Source organism: Pteropus vampyrus, unplaced genomic scaffold (genome assembly GCF_000151845.1).
Source record: "Pteropus vampyrus isolate Shadow unplaced genomic scaffold, Pvam_2.0 Scaffold88, whole genome shotgun sequence".
Classification (NCBI taxonomy): domain Eukaryota; kingdom Metazoa; phylum Chordata; class Mammalia; order Chiroptera; family Pteropodidae; genus Pteropus; species Pteropus vampyrus.
The window spans coordinates 4,381,960-4,404,390 of NW_011888869.1; the positions used below are offsets into that span (position 1 = coordinate 4,381,960).

At 35.9% G+C, this 22,431-nt stretch overlaps 2 protein-coding genes across 8 annotated transcripts in view; both read left to right on the forward strand.

Moving 5' to 3' along the window:
• Window positions 1–5,602, forward strand: part of KLHL2 (kelch like family member 2) — a 77,299-nt gene extending 71,697 nt beyond the window's left edge. For 3 of the 6 annotated variants that reach the window (XM_023532708.1, XM_023532707.1, XM_023532709.1), the window contains 3 exons: window positions 781–921; window positions 3,342–3,485; window positions 4,471–5,596. In XM_023532708.1, coding sequence (XP_023388476.1) covers window positions 781–921; window positions 3,342–3,485; window positions 4,471–4,499 — 314 coding nt within the window. In that variant the 3' untranslated portion in view covers window positions 4,500–5,596. Of the gene's footprint in view, window positions 1–780; window positions 922–3,341; window positions 3,486–4,470 lie in introns of all 6 variants that reach the window. The other 3 variants (XM_011363713.2, XM_023532710.1, XM_011363712.1) reach the window with 2 other exon arrangements.
• A 3,914-nt stretch (window positions 5,603–9,516) lies between these two features.
• MSMO1 (methylsterol monooxygenase 1) lies at window positions 9,517–21,018 on the forward strand. 2 transcript variants are annotated; one of them, XM_011363714.2, is made up of 6 exons: window positions 9,517–9,636; window positions 12,893–13,178; window positions 15,861–16,009; window positions 16,893–17,019; window positions 18,271–18,425; window positions 20,037–21,018. In XM_011363714.2, the coding sequence occupies exons 2-6, from the start codon at window positions 12,924–12,926 to the stop codon at window positions 20,230–20,232; spliced, it is 882 nt and encodes a 293-aa protein (XP_011362016.1). In that variant the 5' UTR covers window positions 9,517–9,636; window positions 12,893–12,923; the 3' UTR covers window positions 20,233–21,018. The 2 variants fall into 2 exon arrangements, with proteins under 2 accessions (XP_011362016.1, XP_023388479.1); XM_023532711.1 differs by having other exon boundaries at window positions 9,615–9,664.
• The last annotated feature ends 1,413 nt before the right edge of the window (window positions 21,019–22,431 follow it).

Consider the following 22,431-nt stretch of genomic DNA (forward strand, 5'->3'; position numbering starts at 1 on the left):
ATTTTTTTTATTTTAGTACTTAACTTGCTTAATCTAGTCTCTTCATATCCATTTCTTACACATTTGGGGCTTTAATACTTCTTATGTAACATTTCCTGGGTCCGAGGGACCAACGGGGCTAATGACTCCAGCATTACATGTGAGTTTATTAAGGGAACTTACATACGAGGTGTGTCTGGGGCCACAGTAAGAGGACATAGATATCCTCCCTGCCATGTGGCAGGTGCTAAGGGGTTGGTTATATAGGACAGGGAGTATATGGACAGGGTGCTGGGGCGTGATCCGCCACACTTAAGAAGAGAATGCCTTATGGCTTGCTCGGGGTGGGTAGGCAGGAAAAGGCATGTGTCAGGAACCAGAATGGGGCAGAGGGGAAGAGTGGATGGTCTCTGAGAGGATTTATAGGAAATTATCTCTTTCTAATCCGGATCTAGTTGGATCTGGCAGGAGCGTCTGGCAGTAGAACAGACTCCTCCACTATACTGGTTTGCTTTTATCATGAAAGTTGTTTTCAAAAGGATTATGTTAAAGGATTGCCCTCTCTGTGTTTCACCTACATGTTATCTTTATTCTATTTGACATGTCTCTTTTTTAAGAATAATAGTTCTTATTGAGATTCTCATTCGTTCATTCCATACATGTCCATTTCTTAGGTTGTTTTCTATGAATGATAATTTCAAAAGTTTTAGCTACAAGTCATTTGAATAAACTCTTAATATGTTATAAATTTCTTGTCCCTTTTACTCTACTTACTATAGTTTGGTTCTTTGTGTTTTATAGGTGTTGGTGTGTTAAACAACTTATTGTATGCTGTAGGGGGTCATGATGGCCCTTTAGTACGAAAAAGTGTTGAAGTCTATGATCCTACCACCAATACATGGAGACAGGTTGCAGATATGAACATGTGCAGAAGAAATGCAGGTATCTGTACAATTATGAAATTTATGAGTTGTATTTACAATTTTACTAGTATCACTGTGTATTTCTATTATTCTTTTACTGATCTGGGTTCCCTAACAGACTAGCTCTTTAAAGGCATAATCTTATGTAATAATCTATATAGTGAATGCCTAGGATAGTGTCTGGAACATAGCAGGTTGTTGTGACACTTCAGTTAACGTACAATTTCTACTAGTGGCTATTTATGGTGATGAATATAGAGACTAAATTAGATGAAGAGCTCTCTTTATTTGATACTTGAATTCATTCATCCTTACCATAAAAGTTTTTGAGTGCCTACCATGTATCATGTATTAGAAATGACAGTTCTCCGGTGATTTAGTCTAGTTGAGTAAATATTTATATCACATAAAAAAGCTAGTTGTTTATCTGAATCTGGACAACAAATAATAATAATTTAAGAAAGCTGAGGTCTTTAAGGTTAGGAAACTAACTGCTTTAAAAGAAGATCCATACAAGGGAAATAGAAATGGAAAATTGATTTAGAATAGCTATATAGTCTTTTTGTAAATGCTAGTCTTCTTTAAAATGCCATTATATCCATGCCATTTCCCACATCCAGATAAGTTCTTGATGATTCTCAAACTCACTATACACTGTTGGGTGATGTTGTAAGATGCATGCCCTACCCCAAATGCTCCTCTTAATTAATTTCTCTTTAATTTAAATGTGATTACTATGGAAACTAAATACGTGGGACTGCAAAGGACTGTCAGCAACAGAACAGAATTTATAATTCTACTTGAACTTGCACGTCATTCAGGCAGTTGTATTTGGTGAGGTACTGAAAACCTCTCAGCTATAGATAGTTCCAGAATCATATTAAGATCTACAATTCTGGGCCCCATGTAAAATAAGTGCTTGACTTAGTACATATTAAGTTAGAAAAGTCACAATAATATGTGCATGTGCCTTCCTGGATTAGGAAATATATTTGCAATTTGAACTTTCATTATTGTTTTTCTAAAGATTGGAATATTTTTTTCTCTACCTGTGTTTTATTGTTTTCAAATCATAATTAGCTCATTTCTGCTAGCCAGAAGAATAAAGTCATTTGTATATGTAGAGTTATAATTGTCCTCATCTTGCCTTTCAAGTATTTGAACTACTTTAAAATGTTATGAAATTGTTTCCTGCCAAGAAACTAGATTAGTAACACAATCGAGTTTGAGAAGAGAAGATCCACTCCATTCGCACAGAAGATACTATTGCTGGGACACTTTTAAATGTTGTGCATAGAGTTGGGCTCATTATTCTGCTGTGTTAAAAATCTGCAAACGTCTGTTAATTATGTTAGCAAAACCGTCTATGAAACTATGCAGACCAGTGTATGGGCAGCATTTTTTGAAACCCTCTAGTACCAGTTCATAATAGCTCTGAATCTTATTTAAAATGATTTAATATGCTTTTTAAAAAAATTGAAATAAAGAGCTTTTAAAAGGTGTTTATCTCTTAGCAATTTTCTTTGTAAAAATTTAGATTAAGAAAATAGTTACACAAGTATGCAAAAGTATGCAAGAGGGATCCTTGTTCATTGTAACATCATTGATAAGAGCAAAAATACTGAAAATAATAGCCATTAGTAGAAACAACTTTGATATTCATCAAAGACAATTAATAAATTATGGTATCATATATGGACTATTGTGCAGTCATATAGATCTATATGTATTACTTTGGGAAAATATCCAAGGTATATTGTTTGGTGGGAGTGAGTTAGTAATAAAGTAGCATGTGTAGTATGAGCTACTTTGGGGTTAAAAAAGAAGTATTTGAATATATATGCTTAGAAAAAGAGTCAGCAAGAGTAGAAATCACAATTCCAGTGATACAGGATTAGAGGTGATCTTTTTTTCTTTATACTTTTCTAGATGTTTCGAATATTTGCAAAAAAAAAAAAAACCTATGTTACTCTAATAATGAAATAAATAATATTTCTCTCCTTTTAAAGGATTAAGTTAACCAGTCAGTATAATAATTAAAATTCAAAATCATTTTTATCTTCTACACATATATATTTTTTTCTTTAGGATTCCCTAAGAAGCTGACTTTAGCAGAGTTATTAAACTTCTTTGACCTTTAAGTTTTTATTTTTTTTAAATGAGGATGAAAATAGTTTCTAATCTATAAAGTAGGGTTATTGTGAAGATTAAATGAAGTCGTGCATATATAAAGCAACTACTGCGTAAATGACACGAGTAGGAGCTTAGAAGTGGAATCAGACTTTCACTGTATGAATTCTTCCCTATTCATCTTCTCTTCTTGCCTCCTTTAAGGACTTAAGTATCTCTGGATCACCTCACCAAAGATGTGTAGGGATATTTATATTCATCCACATTTTTAAAAATAATTGTTTTTTTTCTCTGTGTAAATTTTTAAAGGCGTTTGTGCAGTTAATGGTCTGTTATATGTGGTTGGAGGAGATGATGGTTCCTGTAACTTGGCATCAGTAGAATATTATAACCCAACAACTGATAAATGGACAGTGGTGTCATCTTGTATGAGCACAGGGAGAAGTTATGCAGGTAATAATTGTCTAATTTTCTTACAGGCTTCTATTAACACTATAAAAAAGATTATATCATTATGCTATTTGCATTAAAAGTGGTTTTCTGTTATATGAAGAAGGCTTTTCTCAGAGTTGCTTTTTGGCTAACATTGTATGCAGTGGAGTGGAATCACAACCTGGCAAGACTTTAATTACTCAGATATCCAATAAATATGACCCCTACAACACCTCCCCTGGCAGGGCTCCATGTGATAGTATAGTGAGGCAGTGGGGTAATTTTTCTTACTTTAAGCATAGTACTGGTTGAATTATAAAATATCATTTTGGCCATTCTCTGTAAGAGAAATGGTAACACTCTTTAATAACTATAATGATGAGTCTTTAAAACTGTATGTTATATATCAGTTATCCTGATGATATTTATATTGCTTTAAATATCAGAATGTTTCAGTAATATCCTAATATTGATCCAGTAATGGAGAAAAAAAGTTTATACTAATTAACCATAACTATTGTTTATGTATCATCTAATACAATACCTAATAGAACTATATAAAATAGGATCCCAGAATAACATGGCTGAAAATGTAGCATATTTTTTAACAGCTTCATTGAGATATAACTGACATAGAATAGCATATATTTAAATTACACAGTTTTGTTAGACATATGTATACACCCATGAAACTGGCACCACAATCAACATAATGAAAATACTCATCACCCCCAAAAGTTTCTTTGTGCCCCTTTGAGTATTAGGTGGATTTTAGTATTTCTTGAGTAAAATTATTTTTCCTTAATTCTGGTTTAAGTCTCATGTTATTTTGGTCTATAACTAAACAGAGTTCACTGTCATGTACATTAAAATGATAGCACTTTTGAAACATCATGAGTTTTTCAGTCCCTGAAGCTTGAGTAATCAAACAAACAATTCAGTATTTTCTCTGAGATACAGAATGCTGCCTTTGACTTCTCTTTTATTTCTCCATTTTTTTGCTCAGGGGTCACAGTTATTGATAAACCATTATGAGCCTGAAGGACGATTTTGGCATATTTATACGTGAGAAACAGACTTCAACAAGTATTTCTGAAGTGACTGCGAATCTAGCACTTCTCCACTTGTAGCTGCACTTTAAGTCTCTGGAGAAGATAAGATCGTCTGCCTTTATAGGCCTCAGATACTGAAGATTATTTTTGGTAGAAGCACCATGTAGGCTCTTTCTGCAATGAGCAGCAGCTGACTGAATTTTAATAAGAAACCTGGACTACAGTACTTATTCTGTAGTCTTTAGAGAACAGTTGCTTTCATAAAGACTAGTTATCAACCTTGAATGACTGTGGATTATTCTGTGAAGGAGGATAAAGTAATATGTGTTCTTGTAAAATTAAATTTTACTCTTTCTTTATTCCTTCTCCTGAAAATCTGTATACACAGGAACTGAAAATCTTTGAACAGGTATTAAAATCTATGTAAGTATACAAACTATAGTTGAGGGATAAAATTGTTTGCTTTTATAAAATATCTTTGATTACATGAGTATAATAAATGGTGTGCATATAACTGTGTGTCTATATGCTTTCCTTTAAATGTTTGAAAAGATGTTTGAAACTTGATTATACTATTTATAATTGGCACAGTACTTTGAATTATGCCAGTACTACATTGTAAAACAGAGTTGTATTTTTTGATATTTAACAATGCTTAACACTTTAAAATGCCACTTCCGAGGAATGAACATGGTATAACACACTTGACTATGTGTGATGCCAAACTTTTTTAAATAAAATATAAATTAAGCTTATTTATTATTTTCTTTGGTTTAATCTTGGTCATGTTTCAGTGTATATTTTTAATTTTTTTTCTGAAAGTAACACTTTGGCATGAAAATTACTGCAGGTTTTTGATGAATACAATGAATGTACGGAAATTCAACTGAATTTGCATGGTCTTAAGAATTTTTTCTGTGTGTATAAATTTAGCTGCTATTAACAGAAGAGAGAACTTTCTGTAAGTAGCCATGTGCGCTGATCAGATACAATTTTTCTGAGGTCTTCAATTAATCTCACTTAAAAAATGACTAAAACATGTCTTTATTGAATTATCTTTGAATAAAAATTTGTATATTATTTGTTTTACATTGTCCTTGATTTTTACCTACTTAGTTTGATATTAAGAAAGTTGCCTGTTCAGTTTTTCTATTCTTTTGTAAAATTTGCATTTTTCTAACTTCACAAATCAGTATTTTTAATTTTTGCCAAAGTAACCTCTAAGGCAAGTCTGTTAAATCAATAACTGAAGTCATTGAAAATTGTTCTCCAAGAAAAAGTTAATACCTCAGCCATCAAGGAAAAGTTTCCTAAGGATTGGTGAAATTTAAAGTTTTTATATTCCTCCATCCTTAATATGGACAGGATAAAAGATAAAGATAAAACAAATAGCATTGGACCAAAAAAGTAAGTCAAAGAAAAAATTCTAAAATTCTATTCTAAAGCAACCGAGAAATAAATTGGTGGTTTTGATACCACAAAAAAAAGAACTAAGGAAATGGGAGTTGGGGAATGGGGTGGACAACTGAGATGCTGGACACAAAAGAATGGGAGGAGGGCAGGGCAGGAGATAATGGGATATGGCGGCTGTTGCTCAGGAGAGGGATTTAAAAGGTTAGCACGTGCTGTTGCCAGAACAGTCCAGAGGAAGAATTTTACCTATGATAAAATTTCTATTTATTTAATATAGAGTATAATATAGAGTATTCACATTGAAACATAGAACTATATTTACTACTTAGTTGAACTTTCCATTATAAGTGAAAATATAATGACATTTATTAGAAAAAAGAAAAAGTCTATGTTTGCCATATGAAAAACAAGAATTTCTGCCTTAGTGTGGCTCCAAGCACATCCATCATCAACAAACATGTTGAGGGTCTGATGAACTTGGAGCACTGCTGGCTGTTTCTGACAGTGGCACCAAGAAAAATGTATGGTGTTATCTTTTCTGATCACTTCCAAACACTGATGTTCCATGAAACTCCACAAATCTGTCAAAGATCTAACAAATTTTTAAGCTTTTCTTAAAGTATAATCTATCAGGGTAACAGAGTCTTAAATACTTAGCATGTCAAATACATCCTTGTCTTTACATTCTTTCTCAGAAGCTTTAATAGCTGTACAATACAATAGTTTGCCAAGGTTTGTCAGCTGTATTCATAACTATGATTTCAGGGGCTTTGAATTTGCCCCCTCCTCCCAACCAGCTTTTGTCTTTCCAGTTTGAAACGTTTTTTTAAGGTATTACAAAAGTGTTCTGGCTTGTTCTATTGTACAAAAAGAGGTCAGAAGTAAAGGGAGAAAGTTGTCTTAGAAGTCCTGCCTAGGAAACAGTACCACGTTAGAGCAAAGTTCAAAGCTAGATCCATGTACCTGCACTGTGAAGCAACTCTGCTGCCTGCTGTCTCTTGGATCTGTGCTTTTTTGGTTGACAGCAGTGATGGAGAGGGTTAAGGTGGATTGTGTGTATACTGCCAGGATACTTTCAGCTCCTTCACATTTTTTATGGACTCTGGCATATGATCCTTGGTATTTATTTTCCACTATAGATAGGATGAGGACCCAGGTATTTATCATCTCAGCTGATAATGAGTTGAGACTTATTAGGTACAAAGCATAATCTTTATGCTATGTGTAGTGATATGCTAATAAGCCTGCCTTTTGTTTCAGTTTGGTGTTCTACAAATTGCCTCCTACTGACCTGTATGGCTGCCAGCACCTCATTTAGGAGAGGAGGCTACATGGGGAGTGGAATCACACTTTGAATCGAGTCTAGGGTTCTAACCTTGGCTCATGATTCTAAGGGAAAAAAACAGTGTGATTTACTGGAAAGCCTATGGGCATAAGAATCAGACAGCTCATTCACTCTATCCGTTGCTCTCTGTGACTTTAAATGTAACATAACCTCTGACTCTTAGACAAAATAGCAACAGAAGTGTCTATGTCACATACAAGGTTATTGTGGAGTTTGAAAGATAGGACATATTAATGTGCTTGAAATACAGAGGCCCTCAGTAAACTATGGCTATTGTTGCTCTTCTCTGAATTTCTCATTTCTTCACTGTAGGGAAATGAGTGAGTTAAGCTGCCATATCTATTTCTTTTCAGGTTTGAAATAAGTGGATCCTTCCATAACATAAACCTGCTGTGATTTAGAAAACATATCTACCGTAGTGGGATTCTAAGTCAGAAATAATAACTAGCATTTACTGAGAACTTCCTGTATACCAGATACAGTGCAAAGGCCTTACATACATGATCTCATTTAAATCATCATAACACTTTGAGATGTAGATATTATAATATCCATTTTACAGAAGTACTAGATAAGACTTTGAAAAGTAACTTATCCAAGAACACACTGCTAATAAGTGATAAAGCCTGGTAAGTCTGACCCCATAGTGCATGCTCTTAACACTACTTGACAGAGGGCAGCTGGTCTGGGCAGAGGGAAAAGGCTGTCATGCAGTCACACTCACAACCTCAGCCAACAGAAGGCGAAGCTGTGGAGTTGGGCAGGCCAGCCAAAGTAGTCCTATGTTGGGGTGAGGGCCTGAGCCTTGGTACTCCTGCACCAACCAGTCACAGGACTTAGGCTGCTTCTGGGAAGGGGGTGTGCTCGTGGGGAGAGGTGGCTCTCTTTGCCAACACTCAGTTGAACACCTGCTTCCATCCTCAAGACAGGGACCTAGGCTGTGCACCACAGCATCCACTCCAGGACACCATTCACCTTCCAATCACCTTTCATGTGCACAGGCCTCCTAAAGACAGAGCTCTGACTCTGACTCCCCAAGGGACAGGTTCCATTTCTCTTCACTTGATGTGACCTCTCAGTTGTGATACCTTGGAATGCGAGTGTCAGACATATGAGACGGAAGAGTGGGTAGAGATCGCTGGACCTAAAGAGAGACCTTTAGGTCTCAAGAGGGTGCTTCCTCAGGCAGATGGTACCTGAATTGATGCGTAGGGGAGGAGGTGGTTATCTCAGGCAGAAAAGTCAGTTTGAGCATACTGTGAGAGAAACGACAGCATCCTGTTGTCAGAAACTATTGTATAGAAAGTGCCTTCAGCTAGTCCAAATGGTGCCCTTGTGCAAATTTTACAAAGGGACACACGTGAAAGTTTAAATTCGTGATTATACTATCAGTACATACTATTATTATACTCTAGTACACGGTATCTTAGTGAAAGACAGCTGAGATAAGACTAGAGCTGTAGACGAAGGTAAGTGTGACAACCCTGTGCCCCCGTTCCATGGTGCTCACTTTCCTGCACAGGGATCGCCAACACTCAGGCACAGGTTAGGTTAAGGTCTTACATCCCCGCACAGCGGCCACTTGCCATCCCTTAAATCAAATCGTTTTCTAAATCTGAGCCTCTAGTTTTCTCATCTGCAAAATGGGGATAATGGAAACTCTCTGAATTGTCGCAGGTGATATGCTGCATTTGAAATTCTCCATCTTCCATATAAAGCGGTTTACTAACGGATGCTTGAGCTGGGAAAACAAGAACGATCTAAATCCAGGAGAGACGACAGTAAGGCGGGGCTGTCCGTAAACAAAAATAGTCAAAACAGATTTTAAAACTCATTCATACTACTCTCTTGCTGGGTTTTGGCCATGAGGCTGCTGCAGTACACTTTACATGTTAAAGCTGCAGGGACGGTGGTCTGGTACTTTCTCCCCAGTACAGGGACCGGTGCTCGCTGGAGGTGCGCTGGAGAACCGAAGCAGCCCAAGGGCCCACACCCTCGCGGCCCGCACGTAGCAGAGTCCGGGCCCGCCCCCCCCTTCCGACGTCACGCGCCCTCGCGCTGCCCCGCCTCCAGGCGCCGCGCCACTGACTGGATGCCTGGGTCTCACTATCCTCACTCCATCGGCGGAACCAATGGCTGGCATCGCCGGTAATTCGTGTGCGCGAGTCGCACGATGTCGGCAACAGTACAGACCAATCACAGCGCCGAGGAGGCGGGGCGGGAGCCCTCACAAGCCAATAACAGCAGGAGAAGCCGACTTAGCCTCTCGGCTCCACCCCGAACCGGAAAAGGTGGGTTTCCGGACGCTGCACCTGCCTGGGTGTAGGTGTAGGTGAGCCGCAGTCTCCGCGAGACCTTCCAGGTGAGAGTTCGGGGAGAAGAACTCGTAGGTGAAGAAGGGGGAGCGTACGGGCTCCGGCCCTATTCTCCGCGGGATTGAAGGGATCGTGGTTGGGCATGGATGCGCGCTCAGTGCCAGATGGGGGCACCTATACCCAGTGTGAGCGCGGCGGGGTAAAAGCGGTGTGAAATTCTTAAGAGATGGAGCTGGGCTGGGCTTGTTTCTTGCCCTTGTTTACAGTTGTCCGGAGACGGGACATATTAGACTGTCGTTATAGCACAAGGTGATAGAGCGATGAAAGTTTTACAAAACAGAAGCATTTCAGAGGAGATAGAATTTGTTGTGTATGTGCTTTGGGGGTAGTGGGAAGGGAAAGGCGTCTAAGAGGTTACTGAAGGATGACTAGGAGTAGGATAGGAGGACATTACCAGCAAAGGGATGGTGTTTCCATGGGCAGAGAAGAGAAAAAAAGCAGAAGCAATGAGAGGTCAGATCATGTAAGAATTTGAAGCGAAGGATGACGAGGGTGAGAGGTGAAGAGTGGAGGGCCTCAGGGACTGTTTTTGCATCGTCGATGGTCTTCCTTCGTCTTTATCCGTAGGGGAGACACTCCCTTGAACTTTAAGGGCTTTAAGAGAGTTAACTCTGCTGTTTAGGTAGATCCTGACATTGTGTCGTAAAAGTAGAGTCTATCTAGGAAGGACAAGCTCGAGGCAGGGCAACTCCAGCAAATGAGGGAACTGGTGCATTCTGGGCTTAACCAAGGTAAAGGGTCCGACATTGGTTGACAACTCAGAAACGCTGTACCCTTTCTCATCTCCTGACTGAGTCTTTAGATCTGATGCTCCCTCTACTCAAAACATCCCTGTATTCTCCCCACCCCTTTTGCTATACTCTTTTTAAATCTGGTCTCCTCCAGCTCATGCTCCAGGCCTCAGTTTAGGAACTCTTTCTGGTCCTCTGTGTTCTCATAGAACTCTGTTTCCAACCCTGTGTTGTTCTTATCATATACTTTTAAGATAGCCTGGTTACTTCTTTGTATTCCTCACTAGATTTTATGTTTTGTGAAGTTGAGTGAGCACAGAAGCTAGCACAGGGGCTGTACCTAGTAGCACAGATTAAATCAGAATGAATACATGTGTATTTCAAGAACCAAAGAAGGAAAGTATTTCAAGAAGAGAAGTACCAAATCTCTCAGACTGGTCATAAAATAAGTTTCAAAGACTGTTTTGGTAGGTAGGAGATCCTTAGTAATTTTAGTAAGAGTAAATTCAGTACAGTGATAAGAATAGAAAGCAGATTGTAGATGGTGGAGAGTAAATGAGAAATGTGAAAAGGAGGACAACCTGCATAATAGAATACTCTTTCAGGAGGCTTGGGTAAACTGTAGGAATTATTCTACTCTTACTATAATATTTGTATGCGTTACTATTTATGATTATAGTATAGCATAATGGATGACAGCATAGGCTTCCCCACTTAGTATTTTTGTAATTCGAGAAAGTTGCGTGATCTTTCTCAACCTGAGTTTTTCATTTAGAAAGCGGAGATAATAAAAGTACCTACTTCATGAAAGAGTGATAAGGATTGAAATCTTTAATATAGAGAGAGCATGTAGCACACTTAGAACACAGTTTCTGGCACGTAGAAAGTGCTCAGTAATTGTTAGCTTCTTAGAATTACTATGTGTCAGGTCCTGCGCTGAGTACTTCATGTGCATTCTTTCTTGGACTCTTTGGAAGAATTATTATTCTTTTTTCCTTCAGCTTTATTGAGGTATAATTGACAGATAAAATTGTAAGATATTTAAAGTGTAAATCATGATTTGACGTTATGACAAGATTCTCACCTAGTTAACTATTATTCTTTATATTTTGCAGATGATAAAACTGAGGTTCAGAGAGGTTATGTAACTTGCTCAAGCTCGCATAGCTAGTAAGTGGTATTGGTTCAGCGTTATCAAATTTAATAACTTCATGAAAAAGGAAGATTAGAGCAACTATTTTTTGCAGTTTAGAAGATCTTTGAAGACATCTTGGTGAGAGTGGGAGCTAGCTTGCAAGTAGTTGATTGAATTTTGTGGATGAGAGTTAAGCAGTCAGAGGCTTTATTTTGATCTCTTCTTTGAGAAAGAAGTTGGTTGGTTCAGGGAAACAATTGAGACAGTGGCTTGGGCGAGAGTGATAGAAGTTAGAAAAGCTTTTCTCAAGAAAGGAAGACTTGAGTATGTTTTTAAACTTGAAAGGATGGACTCAGTGAAGAGGGAAAGGCAAAAGATAAGAAAGGGTGAGTGAGTGATGGACAAGTTCTTGATGAGGTAATATAAAAACACAAGACTAGAGAAATTTTGAGTTTGGGATGGCACAGGATGTAACAAACAATAGTTAAGTCTCTGTTGTATAAGTCATTTGAGAATGAGTTGGACAAAAGAATAAGGAAGGTTATAAAGTGAATTCAGAGACCTGAGCTTCCCAATATCCTCTATGAGGAATGAGATAAGAGGTCATTCTGGGATGTGAGGGGAGGAATGGGGAGTATTTTAAGCACTAAGTACTTCTGAGACTTCAAATACTCGTTTTCAGAGTGTTCTGTCATAATTCATAAATTAAGAACAGCAGTGAACATTTTTAAGAAAGTAACATTCTTCATAAATTTCTCTATTTGATTTGGTGACCTATTAAGCTTATTTATTGTATAAGTAAAACATGCTCATGAAAAAAGTTTTAAGAAGCTGTAAAACGAGAAGTAAAATTTCCTCTTCTCCTTTATAACAACCTTCCACTGTGCGTGCAAGTGTACACACTTACTCCATTACCCCCTTGATCTCTTTTCCATAAAAATGTTCCCCATGCATCCTTCCATACAATTTCTGTGTTTATGTGTACGTGTGTATGTACATATGCATGAAAGTCCATAGATAAAATACATAACTCTTCACAAAAACCTAAGTGGGGCTCTTGCTATACACAGTATTCTGCAACTTGCTATTTCACTTACCACTGACTCTTAGACTTCTTTCTTTGTAGAACAATATACATTTTCCTTCTTTTAAGTGGCTATATAATTGTCTATGGAAGGACTTAACAGAAGCTATTAACTCATTTCTTGTTGATAAGCTTGTTTATGTTTTCTTTTTGTTTTTGCTATTTTAAGCAGTGCTTCCTTCCTTCACTCTTGGTGTGCCAGTCTTTATGCATTTGCATGAGAAAATTGCTGGGTCAAAGGGTATATTTATTTCGAATCCTGATAGGTATTGTGTATTTGTTTTTATTTACAGAATTATAAAGCTGTCCTCAGAGATCTGAAAAATGGCAACAAATGAAAATGTCAGCATCTTTAGTTCAGCGTCCTTGGCTGTGGAGTATGTAGATTCACTGTTACCTGAGAATCCTCTGCAAGAGCCATTTAAAAATGCTTGGAACTATATGTTAGATAATTATACAAAGTTCCAGATTGCAACATGGGGATCCCTGATAATTCACGAGGTCATTTATTTCTTGTTCAGTTTACCTGGCTTTTTGTTTCAATTTATACCTTACATGAAAAAGTACAAAATTCAGAAGGTGAGTATGGTGGACTTGCAATGGAATGTTATCATTAATGTTGTCGAATACTTTTAAAATGTAACTTTGTTTTGAGAGACTCTAGATCAGGGCTGTCAATAGAAATATAATGAAGCCACATAGGTAATTTTCAGTTTTCTGGTAGAATACATAAAAAGGTAAAAAGAAATAGGAAAATTAATTTTATATTTTACTTAACACAATAAATCTAAATTGTTAACATTTCAAGGAGTAATCAAAATTAAAAAGTACCTAATGGGATATTTTGTTTTTATTCTCATCCCGTCTTTAAACTCTGGTGTATATTTTACACTAATTTTAGCCCATCTGAATTTAGACTAGCCATATTTAAAGTGTTCAGTATCCACTTGTTGCTAGTTGCTACCATACTGGACAGCATAGCCTTAGATCATTATCGATAATATTTCAGGAATACTTTTTTAAATTGCACTTTAAGTAGATATGATGTTTATCTAATTTGGGTTTATAAATTTAATTTTTAAATTAGCTGGAAAGGATAATTATGGGGATTGGTAGGTATTATTTATTTTGCATTTTACTCCAGCTCCTGATGTCTCAGCACCTAAGTGTATGTTAATATTCTAAGACCCTGGTCAGGGCTATCAGAGTTTTGTTTTTTCCCTAAATATAAGGTAGTAGTTCTGCAGCATTCATGTCATCCCTGATAAGAGGTGACGATACTCCTAGTTTCTGGGTGTTTGCTTCAATGCACTAAACGTTTCTCAAGAGCCCACTGTGCATGACAAGGTGTTCAGATCTACACAGTGCCTGTTACTTTTAGACACAGGGAAAATAGTGACCTATACTAATGTGTGTAGAGTAATGGGTTTGACGGTTCCCAGGAAAGAATCTGGACTAGAGAGAGGATTCATCAGCACTTGGTAAACCCATGAAAATTCCTAATGCTTACCGTTTACTTTCCTAAAACTCAAGAGTCACACAGTCTTGGTAGAAAGTAGACATCTTGAAAGTGTTCATCTATAGAAACTAATTTACACTCATTGAGTCTACGTTGGTTGGCAGTCAGTGCACAGTCTCACTCATAGTCTCCTAGCTGCATCGCCTCTCCCAGTGAGTCTCGCTCTAAGCCCATACTGACCTCTCTGCAGATAGTGCAGGGGGTCAGGTGCCTGTAGACTCCAAGCCAAAGGAAGAACAAAGGGAAGAGGGGAAGGAAAAAGAAAGGGATGTGGCCCAAAGGAGAGTATCCTGTTACCCCAAAGGAGAGTATCCTGTTGCCCCAAATTGAAGACACAGAAGTTCCAAAATGCTTTTTATAAAAGGGCCTGCCTTGAAAGGGAGAATTCAGTTTGGATGTTTAAAGTTCTCATGCATGTTTGGGATGATTCTGTCTGCTATGTGCTAACCCATTGGTTTGCTTAAGTGGCTGTTCTGTTTTATGGCTGACCAGGCCAAAGTATCCTTGTCCTGCTCCTTGCAGTTGACTCATTGGGCAGAGGTGTTAACCTTTCTAGAGAGACGAAGACTTTTTTCAGTCAGGGTTTTAGGAGTGGCTTGAAAATAAAATATGGCAAAATAAAGGATAAGCAGTCATCTAATTGGTTGCAGGTAGTTATTTGCAGACAGATTAAAAGGCTATGGAGTGTGGCTTCAGGTCTGTCTGCAGCGTATCTTCCTTTGAATTTCACAACCCTGAAAGTTTCTGCTTTGAGCTTTTTCGATACTAAAATAAATTGTGATAGTAAAACAGTACAGGTTTTCACAATGTAAGGGGACTTAAAAACAAGTAAGAAAAAGTACTGCAAGTTAATTGTAGTAGCTCCCATACTTGAGATATTATAGTTAAAAAAATTTCATTGGCAGATTTCTGAATTTTTAAGTAACGACGTTTAAAACAAAGCAGTAACTAGTATTATCACCATCTTTTTATAAAACAAAAGTACTTTTTCTTATGTAAGAGTAGCCCTTTAAATTGGATAAATTTAGTTTTTTCGTTTGTTTTGTTTTTTTTTAATATGGCTTGCTAGGCAAGTTGATATCCTGATGAAGTTTAAATGAACATTTTACTACATTGATCTCACCTCTTGTTTTGACCTGAATCTGTGAACTTCATCATCTGTGGGCAGTAGCTCTCCATTCTTTGGGAACCATCAGACATTGAGCTGAAGTCCTTCCCGCTCGGGGAGTTTATAATCCTGTCATTGTGTATGAACAAAAATGCACCCATTTCTGGGAACGAATACTGCCGAATGTCTGGAAGCATCGATTTACTTGTGTGGTAAAGGCTTCAGTAGTTGACAGACCCAGCTCTAATCTTAGCATAACACATTGCTTCTTTGACATTCCTGGTAAAAGAAGTGAATGATCTGTGGGGAGCAAGGACTGGAGAGTTATTCATACTGGTGCTTCTTTGGTTTGAGGTGTTATGTTCATTATGCCTGGGTTTGTCTAATTTCTTTATCTGTTTAAAGTAGTAATCGTAGTTGTCAAAAATTTAGAAGGGGAGGATGTTGTGATTCCTGGGCTTTAGTTACTATAACATAATAACCGTAATATAGAATTCACATAACATGGAATTAATTAAGTAACATAATTGAGGTCTCATTAAACATTAGAGAAAAAATTAGGAATTTACTTCTGGATGTCAGGCTAACCTGATAAACAGAGGCTAATGCTAAATATTGTGCTTTTTTTCTATAGGATAAACCAGAAACATGGGAAGGCCAATGGAAATGCTTTAAAGTACTTCTCTTTAATCACTTTTGTATCCAGTTTCCTTTGATTTGTGGAACTTATTATTTTACAGAGTATTTCAATATTCCTTATGATTGGGAAACAATGCCAAGATGGTATGTAGACATAAATAAATCTTTATATAAATAAAGATTTGATTTTTAGACTCAGTCGTGGTTTGCTATTCAGTTAAAATATTTTTAATATTTATCTTCTTCATTTGGTTAATGTTTGTTCTAAACTTTGGAAGTTAATAAAATAGAGAAAAATAAACCATAGTAGAAACTTGAAATATTCCCATTTTTAGATCTTTCTCTATTTTAGTGTAATATTTTATTGGAAGGTGCTTATACTAAGAAAAAAAAATATATTTTAAGTCTAAAATGAATGAAAGCAATGAGAGAATAGTTTGTGAGGTTTATAAAAATTATGTCTAAATAGACACAAATATATATTATCTGAGTACAAGTATTTGTGTTCAAATAATATTTGTATTCAAATATATGTTCCTAATATAACCTGAATACAGATACACCAATATATAAATATATACTTTTTCTATATAATTTATATTTAACATATAAAAGAGTTCCTGTGTATGTGTCATTTGTATATAAAGTATTTTTTGCCCATTGCACTTAAGTTTTTCTCTTTGGTAGAAAAAAGTGATGATTTTACTATTATGAATCTGAGTTCAAATCCTTCAAAAACTTTGCTCTTTTTCCAGAAGTTTTGAATTTTGTTTCTGAACTCTGATTTTAAACCTATGGATTTTTTAAAAAATGAGTTAGAATTGGTATAGCAGTTAATCTCTTTAACTCTTCAGGTGATATCATTTAGCCACCTTGTATCTAGCAGTTTTGAGAATTCATCAATTAGTACATCCAATTAGGTGAAGCAGCTAAGTGGGTATTTGGTTTGATGTAATGTCTCAAGCAGTGATCCCAAGTAAACGTCTAGATTGTACTTTATACTCATGATGGTATTTTCATCTTAAAGGTATTTGCTTCTGGCAAGATGCTTTGGTTGTGCAGTGATTGAAGATACCTGGCACTATTTCTTACATAGGCTCTTGCACCACAAAAGAATATATAAATATATTCATAAAATTCATCATGAGTTTCAGGTACGTTAGAATTATATTCAGTACATTTTTTTTTTTTTTTTTTTGCTAGAGGCAAAGTGTCATTTTTATCTCTTGAGCATTAAAAAAAATTGTCAGTGAGGTTTATTCCTTTTTCCTTTGGCATGATTATTAAGAACATGTCACACAAACACACACATGCACGCACGCATAGCCAGTTCTACAGATTTTCTTTAGTATCTTAATTTCATGGTAAATTGAGACCTGAAAGAAGAATGTTACATGAAATAGTTCAGACTCTCTTCTTTGCAGCTAGAGCACCATCCTAACACAGCTGAATACCTGGCAGTAGTGATGTTAGGGTTATTTAAACAGGACCCCAAAACAACAAACCTTTAATCTTTAGAATTACCAACTTAGTTTTAACACATTCCCACCACGCTGCTGACTCCCAGAAAAACAGTGGTTTTTATCAGGACTACTTTTGATTTATATTTGTCGAACTGGTTATGTTCTGCATTGATCCCGATTACATGGTATGCTGCATCAAGCATCCCTTTCTTAGCAGAATAAATTCAGATGCATAAACCAAAATCAGAGTTCAAGTTAATTGTTTAATGTCTTTATCTTAAATCATCAAAGACATTTATTATGATCTTGTTAAGGACATCCCTAGACCTTTTGATGTTTGGTAGGAGCAAAAGATTTTTTAATTGAGAAATATTTTTATTGTTTACATATATATGGCTAGATCTACAATCATTACATATAGAAAAAACAATTTTATGAAACTATATTTATAAATAAACTAAAATATATGTATCAGGGTTCTCTAGAGAAAAAAGAAAGAATAGGAGATACACAAGAGATTTATTTTAAGGAATTAGCTCATGTGATTTTGGGGGCTGGCAAGTCTGAAATATATAGGGCAGATCACAGGCTAAAATTGAGGTGAGATGCTGTTATAGTCTTGGATCTGAACTCCACAGGCAGCACGCTGAAAATTCAGGCAGGGCTTCTGTGTTGCAGTCTTGAGATGTCCTTCTTCCTCAGGAAAACTTACTTTTTGCTTTTAAGGCCACCAACTGATTTGATGAAGCCCACCTATGTTATGAAGGGTACTCTCCTTTACTCCGTCTACTGATACTAACGTTAGTTGCATCTAAAAAATACCTTTACAGCAACATCCAGATTGGTGTTTGCCCAAGCAGCTGGGCACCGTAGCCTAGTCAAGCTGATGGCATAAAATTAACCATCACTATATAGTAAAGTATTCTTATTTATTTATTTTAGGCTCCATTTGGAATGGAAGCTGAATATGCACATCCCCTTGAAACGCTAATTCTCGGAACTGGATTTTTCATTGGAATTATTCTTTTATGTGATCATGTAGTTCTTCTTTGGGCATGGGTGACCATTCGTTTGCTAGAAACTATTGATGTCCACAGGTGAGCTATGGTTTCTATTGTGTCGTAAGGTATCATAAAATGTCTTCATTTTCATGGTATTAAGATTATCTTTATTTCTAAGTAGACTAATAGGAGAAGTTAATCAATCTTGTTTTAATATTGTTATTTTTACAAAAACAAGAACATAATCATTGAGGAAAAGTTCAAGTTATAGACATTTTTATATCTGCCTCTGGTCGTTGTCATTTTTACAGTGAAAATAAGTTCATTTAGTTAAATGAAATAAAATTTTGATAGATTCTTCAAAACTGCCGTCCAAAAGCATCCCTGTTTACCTTCCCAGCAGAAGTATGTAAAAATGCTCTCCTTCCCCCACCCCTCCTAGCCTGGGTGTTATAGTCTTCTTCATCTTTTTCAAGAGGACCGAGAGCTGTCAGTGCAGTGATCATCAGTGATCTGCTTGCATTTCTCCGAAGACCTGTGAGGATGTGCATCTGTTCGTGTGTTTATTGACCCATAGTATTTTTTCTTTGAATTACCTTTTTATAGCTTTTGCCCATTTTTCTGTTAGTTTCTATGTCTTAAAACCTATTCGTGTAAGCTTTGTTTGTTACATATGTTCTAAATATTTTCTGTCTGTCATTTGATTAAATAACTATAATTTAGGATCAGCAATTCTTTTATCCTTCTGTAATGTATATAAGCCTAACTCGTATTTGGAAAAAAACATTGAAATATTTAGCCTTCACCGAATAAGAGTATTTCTGGTCTCACTGCCCAGTACTTGTAATATTACATATTTCACATGTTCCTTTCTGTTGATTGGGAGATATTTGTGGTAAGTTATTTATATTTAATGCCTTTTAAAATGCCTAATATCTGAATTTTTTATTATTTTAAAATTATATATTCATTGCATTTTAACTTGAGACTTATTACTATACCCATAAAAACAACCTAAATTCTAAGAATGATTTTTAAACCACTAAAGTAATGCTTCATGCTTCCAATTTTAGGCAGAGGATATTCTGTAGATAAATTATAAATTATGTCTCTTTCATTCTTATCTTCCATTATTCTTTTCTCTTTTTTTCTCAGCATCCTAAAGGGAGGGAGAGATTGGGGTGATTTATACTAGTATAATAGTGGCTATCAGATTTTAGATAAATATTAGAAATAAAGGAGGATATTCTGTGTGATATTCTTTTTGCAATTATGTCTATTCCCCCAACTACAGAAAGTACACTGATATTTTAATTAATCGCAGTACATTTGGTTCCAACTCGTCGTCTGAAAAAATAAAAGTTGCAACACAGAGATTCTCAGGTCTAACCTTCTTAATGCTTGATACTAATTTCACATAACTTTTCCTAAAAGATATATGTAGTAGTATGGGCTTTATAGACTATGGAGAGAAAACTCCTAATTTCTATAGGTCTCTTAAGTTTTTTTAATTTCTTAAAGTGGTTTCTAGCATTCATGTCATTTTCTGTTTTTGTCTTTTGTAAACATATCAAAAGACTAAGACATAAAGGGCTTAGGTAAAGTGGAATGTTATTTGAATTAGTTAACACTTATGACTACCAATGAAAATGTCAGTTATTTGAGGTGCATTTCTTTTCTTCATGATCTTTATTATTTTTATTTCAGTGGTTATGATATTCCTCTCAACCCTCTAAATCTCATCCCATTCTATGCTGGTTCTCGACATCACGATTTTCACCACATGAACTTCATTGGAAACTATGCCTCAACATTCACGTGGTGGGATAGAATTTTTGGAACAGACTCTCAATTTATTGCCTACACTGAAAAGATGAAGAAGATTAAGAAAAAGGCTGAATAAATATCTATGTAAACCTTCCTGAAGAAACACATTTTCCTGGATTAAAAGTAGTAGCTAACATTGCTTCTGGGGAGCAGAAACAAACATGTCTTGGCTGCTAAGTGATGGAAAAAAATTAACAACCTTTATCTTCCTAGTGGGAACTTTTTCTATTTTCCATTCAAGTTCTGTATGTGTAGAAATAAGAAAGGAAGTTTTAAAGGCCGTGTTGCTAACTTTACAAAAAGGTTTGTGTGAAGTAAATGGAAAAAGGATTAACCTATGTCTTTCCCTACCATTAATACTATAGACCTGAAGTTGAAGTTGGTCTTTAAATCTTAGTGGCCATTTTAACAACTTTTAATAGTGAATGTTGACCTCATCTTGAACTTTAAACGTTTTTTAGAATTTGCCTAAAGATCAAAATATGGGATGAATGACATCAGTTGATACGATGTGAGTGGGGCTGCAAAATCAGGAATAGCCAACACCAAGAATTTCTACTCTTGTCTGGAGCTAACTGATTTGGGGTGATTTTCTTTGAGAAGTCCTTTTGGGTCCCTACTATTGGCATCTATAAATTAAAGCAAATCTGAATTGATGTAAGTGGAATATTTTAGTCTAAAGGTTTTCAGGTTTCTTGAATTTTAAAAAAATAAATAAATAAACCTTTATTTCTGCCACTTACTGTTTAATATTTGAAAATCAGGTTTATACTTAAAACTGTATCTTAAAATTTTGTGAACCTACTTGGTGTATTTGCACTTTGAGCTACTGAAATAAATGTGATTTTTTTGCGTCTGGTTATCTGGTCTCCAATTTTGAACATCAGCTGTCACTTTTTATAAGGAAAAGTACATAAATCATTAAATTATTGTTTTATAATAAAAGGGATAATTTTATTTTTATAAGTGCTTCATTTGCTAAACTTTTTTTTTTTTTTTTTTTTTTGGTATTTTCAACATGTATTTATCAGGCTGTCCATTGTGGCAAATTCCATTGACCTAATAAATTGGAGGGTATTGAAGCAGTTCTTTACTTAGAAAATGTAAGTTTTCTGTACAGATGGAAAAGTAGAGTTAAACTTTCTAGGGCTGATTTAATCTCAAATATCTAAATTCTAACTCAAATCCAGAGTTGATAATTCTAATTTAGTATATGGTAGTACTGAATTATAAAACATGGAGCCAGTTTTTGGTAAGTTTTTTTTTTTTTTTTAAAGGAAACAGAATAGTTCTGTTACAGGGGAAATGAATCCTAATAGGAGATACTTAATCAAGTGCCTAATAGCTTTAAATGAAGTTTCCAAGTTCAGATGTGTTAAATTCCTAAAGAGGGAGAGAATTCGCGAATGTGATTATAAAACCATTTTATAGATGATCAGGCAGCAAGTCAGTCATTTCAGACTTTGTCTTTTTCTGTAGGTTGGATTCAGGTTCAGTTTCTTCAGAGAAGCACTTTCCTATTTTTTTGTCCGAATGCCATCCTTCTGGGAATCAAGTATGGAAAGGAGACTGAAGATCCCCAGTTGAGTAGGTGCCCTTTCACAGAATCCCTCTGTTCTTGGCCTTATGCACACCTCACAGCCTCCCTGGCATCTGGAGAGTCCAAAGCTTTTGTTCAATTTCTCAAAAACAAAAAAACCTATGCCTATAGGAGGGGTGATCATGGAGATCTGGGAAAAGGACCTGTGACCTAAAGGCTGTATAAACAGTTTCGGATAAGATAGCAATGCTGGTTTTCAGTATTTTGCAGTATTGTGTTAGAAATTTTTAATTGAAGTACATTATACAAACAGAAAAGCACACAGATTGATGAATGATCATAACCATGTAATCACTACCCGGATCAAGAACTTGCGTACCTCCTTTATCACTTTTGACCAGGAATAAAGTTAAATCATTACCTAGTTTAACAGCTGAACCCACATTATCAGCTAATAAGAGTTTCGTGTCGTGACATGAGACTGCCTGTGGCCTTGTTCTGTTAAATGTGTTTTTCATTGATTTGGATAATGCCATTGAAGGCGAGCTTATCGAATTTATGAATATGGCAGAGGACAAAAGCTAATGCTTTGTTCTATATGACAGAATCAAGATCCAACAAATTTTTTGTCTTCATTTAAAGTTCAGCTGCACAAATAGGATGCAAGTTACAGATCTAGATGAGCAGCAATGTGTGTCTGAAAAAACAATTTAATAGATTACAAATAGTAACTTA

Bases quoted from the DNA above. Each gene is read 5' to 3' on its own strand.
- MSMO1 (XM_011363714.2), top strand. From the start codon at position 12,924: ATGGCAACAAATGAAAATGTCAGCATCTTTAGTTCAGCGTCCTTGGCT. The intron at 13,179-15,860 runs GTGAGTATGGTG...TTTTTTCTATAG, and splicing joins AAAAGTACAAAATTCAGAAG to GATAAACCAGAAACATGGGA. The intron at 18,426-20,036 runs GTGAGCTATGGT...TTTTTATTTCAG, and splicing joins GAAACTATTGATGTCCACAG to TGGTTATGATATTCCTCTCA.